At 40.6% G+C, this 12,851-nt stretch overlaps 1 protein-coding gene across 1 annotated transcript; it reads right to left on the bottom strand.

Moving 5' to 3' along the window:
- Positions 1 to 192: 192 nt before the first annotated feature.
- On the bottom strand, positions 193 to 10,526 carry LOC120568893 (ETS domain-containing transcription factor ERF-like). Its single transcript, XM_039816640.1, has 5 exons — positions 10,469 to 10,526; positions 5,784 to 6,015; positions 4,417 to 4,561; positions 3,329 to 3,419; positions 193 to 763 (listed from the first exon to the last, which is right to left on the bottom strand). Exons 1-5 carry the CDS (start codon positions 10,524 to 10,526, stop codon positions 447 to 449), a joined length of 843 nt encoding a protein of 280 aa, XP_039672574.1. The 3' UTR covers positions 193 to 446.
- Positions 10,527 to 12,851: the final 2,325 nt, after the last annotated feature.

Below are 12,851 nucleotides of genomic sequence, written 5' to 3'. Positions count from 1 at the left end.
GGCTTGCAAAACCCTGGGCTCCTTACATGAAAATTTCAGTGTCTGTTTATATGCATCATTTATGCAGCTCTGGTAATGAAGAAGGAGGGAGAATGCAAGACAAACAGCTGAATAATGTAAGTTGGGTGCAATGCTTTATTTACTCAAACGCAAGTACCATGTTGTTAATTGTTAACAAGTGCAATTCCCCTACTGTGCCAAGAAGTGCTGACAGAAGAAAAGTCGCTTCCTCAGTATTTCTATCAAACACACACACACACACACACACACGCACACACACACACACACACACACACACACACACACACACACACACACACACACACACACACACACACCATGGCCCAACTCAATAAATAAACTACTGTTCAATGACTTTAAAAAAGCAGTATTTGAGAGATTTGAGGAGGCAAAGCAGTCCATCTGTTGTACATTGTTCCTCTTTCTCACTCTCTCTCCCCCATCTGTGCGTTATTCCCCGCTCTCCTCTCCTCTCCTTGAATTTCAGTCTGCTTCACTCCACTAAACAGGCTTCGACTGATGTGGTTCAGATCCCACCCTGCAGGGCTCTTGTTCGGCCAGCCGTTGGCGCTCACATGGAGGGCCGAGGGGAGCTGCGGGAGGCCTGCCTCCCTTATGTCGGCCCCCGGACGTGCAGGGGCGGAGATGTAGGGAAAGTGGCCGTGGAGAGCCCCCCTGGGGGTCGGGATGGACTTAGGGAGGCAGCACGGGAGCAGGAAGGGGTGAGGCACAGACTGGACTCCTGTCAGGGAACAGAAAGAGAGTCACATTAATCGCAAAGTGCAAACAAAATTGTCTTCAAGAGTTTCATGTATGGAAAAGACAACAGGAGCTCAGATACATATTCATTTGCTTAATATTCATACATACATAAACTCTTTTCCAGAAGGAACGTGAAGCATTGAATGGGCCTTAAATCAAGTCATTCACAGCAAAAGGCATTTGTTCATTGTGAAGGCACTTGTGAGATCTGTTTCTCCAGGTAAAATATTTTCTGTATTGTGTAGTTGGGAACAGGTTGGCAGGCTTCTTCCAGTACCGCCACATAATTGGTAACAACGAAGGGACACGTCACACACATTATCTTTCAAATAAAGAGATTTAGTGTTGTGTCCTGTCTTTTGATGTCTGTTTTGCAAGTGTATTAATTGAGTATATTTTTGAATTGTGTATCTGGATGGTATTTTACGTATTAGTCAAAACCATTCCTAGTCCTCTTCCATTATGTCTTTGACACAATGACTGCATTTCAGTGGTGGAATGTAACTAAGTACATTTACCCAAGTAGGCTACAGTACATTTGTGCTAAGTACAAATGTTGAGGTATTTGAGTCTTTTCTTTTCATGCCACATTCTACTTCTACTCCGCTACATTTCAGAGACAAATATTTAACTTTTTACTCCACTACACTCATCTGACATATTTAAGATTTTTGCACACAAAACACAAGTCCAGCTGAAATGATAGTTGATTGATAGAACTCTTGTGGACCGTTTCCAGTTTCTAAAATGTGAGGATGTTTCTGTACATTTTCCTGATGATAGTTACATACTTTTACTTAAGTACCATTTTCAATGCAGGACTTTTACATGTAACAGAGTATTTTTATAGTGTGGTATTAGTACTTTTACTTAAGTAAAGGATCTGAATACTTCTTCCACCACTGCTGCATTTAAACCGTTGCTTGCTGAATGTTAGCCCGGATATGGCTGCAGTTGTGCAGGAGGTGTACTGGCTGGGGAAGAGGATGATGGTGATGAAGAAGGATGGGTAGATACCGCCACAGTTCCAACCAATAACCCAATAAATACTAAATAATTAACCTGCGGTATTACAATTTCCAAGGTACATAGTGGTAGAACATTTTGGTGTTGACTCTAAAAAGATATCACAGAATTTATTCATTTTGAAAACCTCCAAAATGTGTCTTCAAGGTCAGGATTGAACCGCATCCTTGCATTATTTCCCACCACACACATCTTGTTTCCCGATGAAATAGAAAACAGTGATACAAGTGAGACACAGTAAAAAGGCAATTTCCTTTTGAAAGAAACTTCAGGACTTAAATCTGCAGCATGCAAGCATTTAAGTTAGGAGTCAAGTGATGTAAACTGAGTGAGTATGAGCAGAATTGAAAAGTGATATATTTTAAAGGCAAAAGTAGATGGAAAGCAACCTGACATCCAGCTCATACTGCAGTTACTTTACTGAATACCAAATCAAGGGGCCTAAAGGATCCAACGATGGATTGCTCATAAAAGGTGTTGTTTGTGGATCTTCTTCCTCTGTGTCATGGAGCTCCACTGTTTTCCAAAAACCATTAAAAACACATTAATGAGCCACACATCCCTCCATGAGGCCCGTTTCAGAAAGCAGGTTTAGTAAAAACTCTGAGTTTGTTAAACCTCCTTCCTGAAATGGTCCCTGAAGTAAATATATCCTCCTGCTGTGATGAACACCAAATGTGTATCAATCCGCAGCTGAGAATAGTCCCTAACTAATTGAGTAGCCTTTACTAAAAAACTACAGAGCTCAGCTGTTTCAGGAAATTACAACGCCATTTAGAAAAATATTTGTTTGCATTAATGGGTGTTTGCAGGTTTCCTAGGTTGTATGTAATAACATGTATGTTTGTATGGATAGATGAAAAAGTTTATGGATATACTTTTCTCACAATGTGTCACTTTGTATTTGCACTTTATCTTTTCCTTTTCTTTATATAGCACTGTTGTTGTAGTAGTCGTATCAAATTCCATATTTATTTATCTTCCATGTAAATATAATGCAGTTTTCCTTTTTATTCCTTCCTTTATTGCTAATATTGTTCTATTTTATTGTTTTATTCTATTCAAATTTACATATTTAATTATTTGTTCATACCTTTTCTTGGTGTGCAGCATGAAAGGGGCTACAACTGCATCTCATTGTGCAATCCTGTATTGTATAAGGACTATAAAGCTGAACCATGAACCTTATGGCCCATTTTTAAAGTTTATGTCTATGGTAGGAACCAATGGGCTCGGGGCTAGGAGCCACAGACAGGACCAACATATTGTTTGTTTTGGTATTTACATGCCATTTGTAGACTATAAGAAAAATATTTTGCCATTTCATTCTTATATCCAATTGGTTTTTCGGGCAAAAAAATCTCCCTTCGGTGTTTGCATTCACTCTCAGACTGCAAAAAAAATCAACACAGGGATAAGAAAACGGAATAAATGCCTTTGCAAATCATAACAGGCTCACTGTGAGACATGCCTGAACCCTGCTGCTTTGCAGGGGAATCACTGCCGGGTGTGTTCTTACCTCTGTCCATCAGCGAGCCCACTCCTCCACACAGGGGCAGAGCGCTCTCGGTGGGGAGGAGAGGAAAGGGAAGAGGGCCGCTCGGCACCAGCTGGAGGATGGACACATGGAGAGATGGAAGGATGGTTGAAATGAGAAAATGGATCTTTCAATACAATACAGTCTGACTGTGTGTTGTGTGCACAAAACATTAAGAACACACAGCAGAGCGGACAGGATCACTACATATCTAATGTTAAATTTAACATTTTTATAAGAATATACGTTTTGTTTCGTATTGCTTAATAACTTTTGTTTTTATATTTGCCATACAAATACATTTATGAAATGATATAAAGCCATCTTAATATTGTGTTAATGTACATATAACTGTTTATTGTGTTTTGTCTGATGCTTTGGCAACATTGTTATTGAAACGTTCATGCCAATAAAGCCCCTTGAATTGAAAATGTAATTGGAAACAAGCGCTTCAGAGATGCTGCTGATATTTTGTACACTGGTGGCATCATTTAAAATTGAAATACAATAAAAAAGTTATTATAATACATGATATAAAGAGTTTTATTCCAAACTGGGATTTCAATTTACAAAAACTAATGGTAGATTTTTAAATAGACTGCACTTATACAGCACTTTTCTACTTTAATTGTGAATAATGGTGCTTTCTTAAGGATAGAAGGGAACCTAAGCCCTTGGTTTGCCTGTGAACATATTACTGTAACACACTGACTCCCCTCTACATTGGAGGATCAGTCACTCAATTTTATATTAAATGATAAAGTTTCAGTACTGATTTCTATTCAAGTCAGCCAGTTTTATATTAAATGATAAAGTTGAAATAATTGTTTCCAATAAAGTTGGCCCATTTTTATTGTATTTATAGTGTTTTGGAATAAAACTCTTCTTAAAGGACTCAACCCATGTTTTGGGAAACTGATCAAATTGCAGCTTATGTGATGAGAAATAAAAATGACAGGTATCTCCTAAAGACAAACGAGTTGCTCTTTTAATCTTTTGATATGCAACCTAATATCATTAGTTTTCAGTGAAGTCCATTGTTATGTGAGATGTGTAGATGTGGTGATGACCTGATGGCTCGGGGGTGGTGGTGGTGGTGGTGGTGGAGGTGGTGGGTATCCTGGATAGTTGACCAGGATGAGTTTGCTGAAGTTGAACTTGTAGGTGAATCTTTTCCCTTTGGTCTTGTGCAGGATGCGTTTGTTGTAGTAGTATCTGGAAGTCAAATGTTTTCTGTGTCAGACTACACTCTGACTGGGTCTACTGGACTGGAAAGTATGTCTATGGGATGCCCAAATGGCAGAAGCTGCACAGAGAGGGAGGATTCCACACATTTACAGTTAAAGAACTGTGTGTGTGCATGCATGCGCACGTGTGTGTGTGTGTGTGTGTGTGTGTGTGTGTGTGTGTGTGTTGTGTGTGTGTGTATTGTGTGTGTGTGTGTGGTGAGTGTGTGTGTGTGTGTGTGTGTGTGTGTGTGTATGTGTATGTGTGTATGTGCGTGCGTGCATGCATGCTAGGGCTGGCAAACTTGATTCCTTTTAAGGATTCGGGTTATTCTGATTCACTCACTAAACTGATCCGGGTTGTGTGAGTCACTTGAGTCAGTATTGCTAAATCGCCAAGGAAACTCAGTCTTAGCCCATTGTCTCTAATGGAAGTTCTGTAGGAAGTTCTGTGGATTCACTCGGTGCAGACACTATTTCAGATCTGATATATAGGCTTTCAATGTAGACATAGAAACAGGAACGGAGAAATGCCCGCAGTGAATACATTTTCTTTTTAAATAGATCAACCTAATTTTGATATGCTACATCTATACACCAAACCTATAACCTATAAGTATGTTATTTCAGAAGTGAAAGAATGGCTTTTTTTCACCCTGACTCGAGGAGAGACTACAGATCCACTCATGACAATGTAGCCGGCTGATTCTCGCTACTGACTGACTGACTCAAGGACTCAAGAGCTTATGACTCATCAGTCCCATGGTCTACGAGCTTGCAATGTTTCCGGCTCTGCGGGAAATTCCTAATCTCGGACTGTCTCTGCTCATCCAGTCGCTTGAGTAGACTTGTGGAGTTGTGGTTGTCTACGAAATTGTAAATTATAAAGCTTTTGGCAGCTAAGATGGCTAGGACTAGTAGGCTAGTCGCTAATGTTGTGGCGTGTGTGTGGCGCTGTTATCATTTTAGATTGAATTGTAGTAGGACTCAACTGATCCAAGTTAATGATACTAGAGACTCGTGACTCATGGGTTCATTTAAAGACACGGGTGAAAGATCTGAGTGAGTCACGACTCAAACAGGTTTAGTGCATGCATGTGTGAGCGAGTGCGCGTGTGTGAGCAAGTACGCATGTGGGCGTGTGTGTGTGTGTGCGCGCGCGCGTGTGTTGTATACGTGTCACTATGAATACGTCGACTGATGTCCATCACCTGAGCGCCCGGCTGAGCTTGTCGTAGTTCATGTGTGGTTTGCCCTTCCTCTCCCCCCACAGCCTGGCCAGCCTCTCGGGGTCCCGGATGACGAACTCGCCCCACTCCCCTCCCCAGCCGATGGCCCCGCCCTCCCCCCGCCCCAGCAGCTCCAACAGGAAGTGCCACAGCTGGACCTGCCTGGAGCCCGGTGACCAGGCTGGTTTGTAGGCCCAGTCAGGGAAGAGCATTGCTGTAGAGACACCAGGAAGTCTTGTAAATGACAGGAAGCAGTGTTGTGACCAAGTCATCTTTGCTCAAGTACCAAGTAAGTCTCAAGTCATTTGGTCCAAGTCTCGAGTTCTTTTTGGGGCAAGTCAAGTCAAGGCCCAGGTTATGTCAAGTCAAGTGTAGTCGAGTCCTTAGTTAAGGCAAGTCCCAAATCAAGTCACTTATTTTTACACCCAAGATAAAGCACCTCGCTAAATGTGAACCAGCAAATTCAGTTCTGATATTTGCATATCAGGCTAACATTAGTTAGCAAGCTAACGTTAGTTGTGAGTGAACAGATCGTATCAGGCTAACGTTAACTAACCCTAACCCTAACCCTAACCCTAACCCATCAGACCTCGTGGCAGACACTTACCGATCAGAATGAGTTTACAAATGACAAACAAAGTTTGAGGTTGTAGTCTGGCTGAAATTCTTGATTAGCAGGTATTGCATTCAACAATTCAGTTCAGCTAACATTCAAACTTATGAATACATGCAAGTCATCTGAGTCATCATGCCTCAAGTCAAGTCTCGAGCCATTCATTTACAAGTCTGAGACGAGTCTCAAGTCATTTATTTTTTGTTATCAAAACGGTGAGTCAAGTAGATTCGAGTGCAAGTCACCAAGTCTAAAGTCGACATCTCTGCTGGGAAGTCACTGAAATGCTACTTATCGCTTCAAGTTGAAGCGCTGCTGTACTGATGAGTCCCTGCCAGTTCGTTTGCTTATTCATTTGTTTGTCAGTTGTGTTTGTCAGTTGTGTAGTTTGTCTTGGAAAACCACATATCAGATTTGGATGAAGCTTGGGGTGGTTATGCATCACTGTTTTTTTAAAGGTTTAGTTCAACATTTTGGGAAATACGCTTATTTGTCTGATGAGAAGATTGATACCACTCTAACGCGATAAAAATTAATTAGTGAGCTTTAGAGGTGCTGCTAGGTAGATTTTTTTACATTTGGGCAGAGCCGTTTCCTCGTTTCCAGTCTTTATGCTAAGCTAAGCTATCCCGCTGCTGGCTGTAGACTCATATTTACCACACAGAAATGAGAGTGGTATCAATCCTCTTGTTTACTGTAGCTACTTGACTGCTTTACTTGATAACAAAGTGAAGAAGCATATTTCCCAAAATACTGAACCTTTCTGTACTTTGAGGTGTATGTTATGCCATTTTACAAAGGTCAGACTCAAACCGGGAACTTGGAAAACCCTGGAGCCCCTACGCCACCATGCATATGTGTAATTTACGGGGGGGATGGGGGGGTTAATAGATGCAGACATGTCCCGCGTCCTCCCTAAATAGTTGGAGATCTTTACCCCCAATGTTGAACTCAAAGTTAGGCCCTTGCCATCATGGCACGTCAGTGTTATGGCATTTTCAAAAAGGCAATAGCTGAGTTAGTTAGTTAGTAGTAAAAAGCTCAGAATATAACTATGTACTCCAGGTCTCATCATTCCAGATCCGGCCTCAGATGCTAATGTACAGAGATTCCTTCCTTCTTATTCCAAATCAAGTCTTTGTTTGTCCTTTTTTTTTATCTGTCACAAATGACATATTACTTGGATATCGCTAAAACATGGGGAAATTAAACATTTCACCACTCAAGAAGGAGTAATTATGCAAAACTTTATCTAGTACCAGCGAGGACACAGAGAATGTGTAATTATTTCTTCCATTATCTTTTTGTTTGTGATCATGAAGCTTTTGTTTTCCTGTAAGCACAAACTAATCACTCCTTCATTACGAGAAAACAATTTCAAGCTCATTATGTTGAGTTCACAACGTGATTATTTGTTACAAAGGTCTAAGTTTCTGCAGCAAAACAGATATCTGTAAATTCTTCATTTTTTTTTTACCTTTATGGAGTGTATGCACCTCACATCCTGTTTCTTCAAACAAACATAGAACTTATAATCTTATTTCCTGTCTTAAGTTAATAACAAATATTTTTTGGAAATTCAGTGTGGGTCAAGACTTGATGATTTACAATAGTGATTAGCTCTGCGCTTAGCTAGCATCAGTGGTGGAATGTAACTAAGTACATTTACTCAAGTACAGTACTTAAACAGGCTGTACTCGACATTCAGTACAACAATATAGCAGTAAAGAAATATGTATGTAAAGATATAGTATATAAGTCATGCAGTTGCTTCCCATTCATTTCTATGGGAGCAGCCCTGCAATGCATTCTGGTAGCGTCGCAGGGACTTTGGAGTAGCGGGGTGTCGAGTCGCCCGCTCCTCATTTGCATAAAGTAAAATCTGCCAACTTTATGCAAATGAGGCTCGCCGCCTCTCAAAAGCTGATGAAAATCTTTTAAACTGACATTTGTCGATCTGAAATGAAGACAGAGTCAGCAACTGCATGGCCTATTTCCCGCTTAAAATGTTTTCAGAAACACGGTTTGGTGAACTATTTTCGTTAAATATGAGATCGTATTCTGAACAAGCCGGGAGCAGCCAGCTCCATGTGAAGCGTTCGTCCAATCAGCTGCAGCCATCGTGGGTGCAGGAGGGTGGAGACTGTCTTCTTTGCTTATCAGTGGTCATTGAAGAGAAACTGGTGGCAAGCCCGCTAGCGTGCAATGCTGGGAATGGCTGGGAAGCGGGGCGATCCCATCCGTGAAAACAACGCGTATATGGACATGCGCAATCCCATGAAACTGTGGCGTCCCTGCGTGAGGCTTCTGCTTGTCAGACTGCACAAGACTGGATTTATCTGGTAATATCACGTAGGCCTATATTTTGAACTGAAATGAGGCTATAGAATTATGACAATGCTAATTTAGATAACTTCAGCTTCAAACAGTCTGTAGTTAGCAAAGACTAGGATTGCCACAATTTGGTATAAATCGACCTGTGATAAGGGATATATGATAGGCTACCACTACAGCAGGGATACAGCAGTGCAGTGAATCTCCATGTTTACCACGCTTTGATGGCCGGGCGTTTCCTCGCGGAGCGTTGTCTGTTCACATGAGGAGCGCAGTGAGACCCCGCGGACCCAAGCGACTACGCAGGTGAAGTGTCGCTCCCCGTGTGGAAAGACCTTCATTGCATGTGGCTCTAAAAGAACGTAGGTATTTCACGATTGGAAAACAGTCTGTGAGAGCCATGTGGAGGCCTGCTGTTTTTTTCAGTATTTCGAGTACAGCCCCTTTAAGTACAAATGCAAGGTACTGGCACTGTACTTTACTTGAGTACCGGTATTTCCATTGTATGCACATTTACAAGCTACTTCTGCTGTGTGCTTATCCGACAGCTTTAGTTACTTTTCAGGTAGGACGGTCTGGCCAGTGCACACAGCATTCTGGGATGGGAGAAAAACGTGCTCTGGTTTATTGGCATTTCTTTAAACCAATCACGATCGTCTTGGGCGGTGCTCAGCACCAGACAGAGCCACAGTGCCGCTGCAAAATAGCACCGGGAAGGAACTTGTGTTGGTGGAACATGTGTACGTTCAAAAGTTGTTTTATTCGTGCAACAGAAAACTGAGGAGCAGTTAACCATAGTCCTCATAAATCCACCGGAGTTTAGTACGCCAACACAAAGAAAGAGGAAGGTAACGGACATCTGGCCGAAAAGAGGGACATCTGGCCGAAAAGAGGGACATCTGGCGGAATTTCTGGCGGCACCGGAGCAATCCCAGAAGTGGAACGTCATGGATATAGACTAACCGTAACCTAACTAAGGAACATTTATTTCGGAAAAAAACGGAACAGAGAAATACTGATGTAGGATTAGTTAATATACCCTACTTGCAGTCTACTGGCTCGGTTTTCTGTTATTGCTGCAAGTTGTAGTTGATGTTGAAAAATGAACAAACATGGACATGTATCAGACATTCCGAGAGCTAGGCCTTATAGATGCATCTCCTAACGTGGATATTATAAAATAACAAAGTATCCATTTGGAGGGAGCCTGAAAAAATGTAGTATACCTAGTGTAATCTTTCCATTTAATCCGTCTCTAAACCTTAAACATGTACAGCAGTGAAATGCAACATTAATGTCCACTCTGGCCCTCCGTAGTGGACACCATACCTGCCATATAAACTTATATCATAAATCAAAGTAGAGAAAAGTGGGGCGCTAAAACTGAAACAGGCCACCTTACAATATTGGTTGCTGATTGGTCAAGAGGGGGGGCGGCATCATTTGTCAGTGATGACATGATGACTGTTGCTTTGCTTCTTATGATTATATCTATTTTTATCATGCCCCTGTGCTACAGGCGAATACACACTGCACAGAATGAATATATAATAACTCTTACATAAATATGAAAGATATCCCACACAAATGACATCCCACACAAACCCACACACATGTAAATAGCTGTGAATGAAGGTACATAAACACACACACACACACACACACATACACCCACCACCCACACAAAGACACACACACACACACACACACACACACTTACTTCTACTCCAGTAAGGCGAGGAAAGGTGTCCTGCTGAAGAGCTACAGCTGTACTGCATCTGAGAACACAGCACACAATACAAACAAAAAAAATCTTCATCACTGTGATTGTCATCAGAGTGAAGTGAGAGAGGCGAGAAAAGAAAAAAAGAGAAACACTTACAGTAAAAGAAATATTAATTAGCTGTCATGCAGTGTTAAATTAGCCATCACAACAAGGCGCAGATGTGACTGATTGTAGCAACTTCTGCACTTAATATCACTTATAAAAAATGAAATCATCTTCACACACGTTCATTGTAATGACAGATCTAAGCCTAAAGAACAAAGTCTCCTGATCTCCAGACTGTACATTACATCGCTATCAACATCATTGTGAATAGATATAAGGTTTATATATCTCGCCTCATAATGTGCTTGAAATCACATCTACTACTTTACTAATCAGACTCATTTGCAGTAACAGTAAATTTGTCAAAGCATCGCTTCCCTGCAGATACTGTTTAGTGTTTTCTATATTTTTTTTCCTACAATTTCATCCCATAAACACACACATGGTGCACCCGCAGACACAATGACCTTCCCTGGTGATTTGGAGCAGCCGAGGCAGCCACCATCTTCCCTGGAAGGCTGAAAACTAATCTCTCCGAGAAGTACTTCACATAACCCTTTTCCCCCACTGAATGATGTCTCCTCTCCTATAAGTCCTCTTCCACCAGCTGTAATATCCTCTTATCTTGGAGCAACAACAAAAAACGATGTCTCCCCTTAGCGCTTATTTTATTTCCTTTTCCCATGCAGCAATCCACTCCCACATGATCATTGCAGGGTCACAGGGACATTATCAGCTGAGCCAAAGACATTCTACTTTTTTTAGGGCGCCATTTAGACAAAATCAGATTCTGCTTTCAAAAGGCCTAAACGAAAAACTAATTAAAACATGACACAACAATAAAAATGCAATGACGCTGAAACAGGCTTGCAAACAAATGAGAGTTAAATTGAGTGTTTCTTTTGCAATTCTATGCAAATTTTTGGCTCAGACTGATTTGTATTCCTCCCTTTTGATTGGACGTTTTGTTGGTTAACTACAAATTGAAGCTTGTTCTACTGGATACCAGCGCCAGCTAAATGCCTGAACATGCAAAATCTAAATCCCCCCCCCATCAATCTAATGATTGATGAGCCAGAATTACTCTGAATGCTACAATTAAAAACAACGAGTAAGAATCAGCACGTCAGTCAAGCACAGAAGGTCGACAGAGAGGAGATTCTTTTTTTTAAAGGACACAAATTCCAGGTCTAATTCAAATAATCACTTACAAGAATTCTCCTTTACAATCCTCTCGTTTACAAAGACCGAGCTAATTAAAGACTCCTGTATAAGTGTTATAGTTCAATTGGTCCTGTTACCTTGGTTTGGAGCAGGAGTTGGAAAAAGCTCCGTAAGATGAATAACAATGATCAGTGTTTCTGCCGGCCCACTCCGAGTCTGGGAGGACTGAAGGATGGATGGATGGACGAATCTTAAACCCTGTATCCCATCTCACCCCCAACCACATACACTTCCTACATCCCTCCCTTTCTCCCCCATATAACAAAATAACAGTTCTTAAGCTGACTATTAGCGATGCCTTTTGAGAAAAATACTGCACACAAAAGAAAATCTCAACTCTTGAAAGAAAAGCCCAAACAAATCCTCCCAATAATTGTTTTCTTAAAAGTTGTGATGAATCAATTTGTTGGTCCAATCAGTTAGTTGAGGAACGGAAATGTGACCAACAACCCTTTTCATCATCCATATATATATATATATATATATATATATATATATATATATATATATATATATATATATCTACAGCTGCAACTAATGATTTCTCCCATTATTGATGATTTGATATCTGTAAATAGTGAAAAATACCCATTTTAATCTCCCAGAGCATTACAAAACTATATTTTACAAATCGTCACTTTTGAGGCATTAATATCCGAAAATGTTTTGACATGTTTCTTGAAAAATGCCCAATCATTAATTGATGATCAAAATAGTTTGTCTTCAATCAATGAATCCATGAAGGCACTAATTGTTTCAGTTTTATCTATCATTAAAGCCATTAATCAACATAGGAGAACTGTTTTAGACAACACAAATGCTGATGTAGAATTGCTGTGTGTGTTATATCAATAAATATGGCATTACTATTTTGAGTATTGGCATAAGTGAATGTCATGAGGGCAAAAGTCTCTGGACTTTTTTTTGAAGAAATGTAAATATTTTGTCCACTGTATATGTTATAATATTATTATAATGTTTATTCTTTCACTGTTTGAGTCCTAAGACATAGGAGAACTCTTTTAGACAGCAGAAATGCTTGAGTTGC

Source organism: Perca fluviatilis, chromosome 11, assembly GCF_010015445.1.
Source record: "Perca fluviatilis chromosome 11, GENO_Pfluv_1.0, whole genome shotgun sequence".
NCBI classification, from domain to species: domain Eukaryota; kingdom Metazoa; phylum Chordata; class Actinopteri; order Perciformes; family Percidae; genus Perca; species Perca fluviatilis.
The sequence above is the reverse complement of the archived record's forward strand: the minus strand, read 5'-3'. Positions and strand labels throughout refer to the sequence as shown.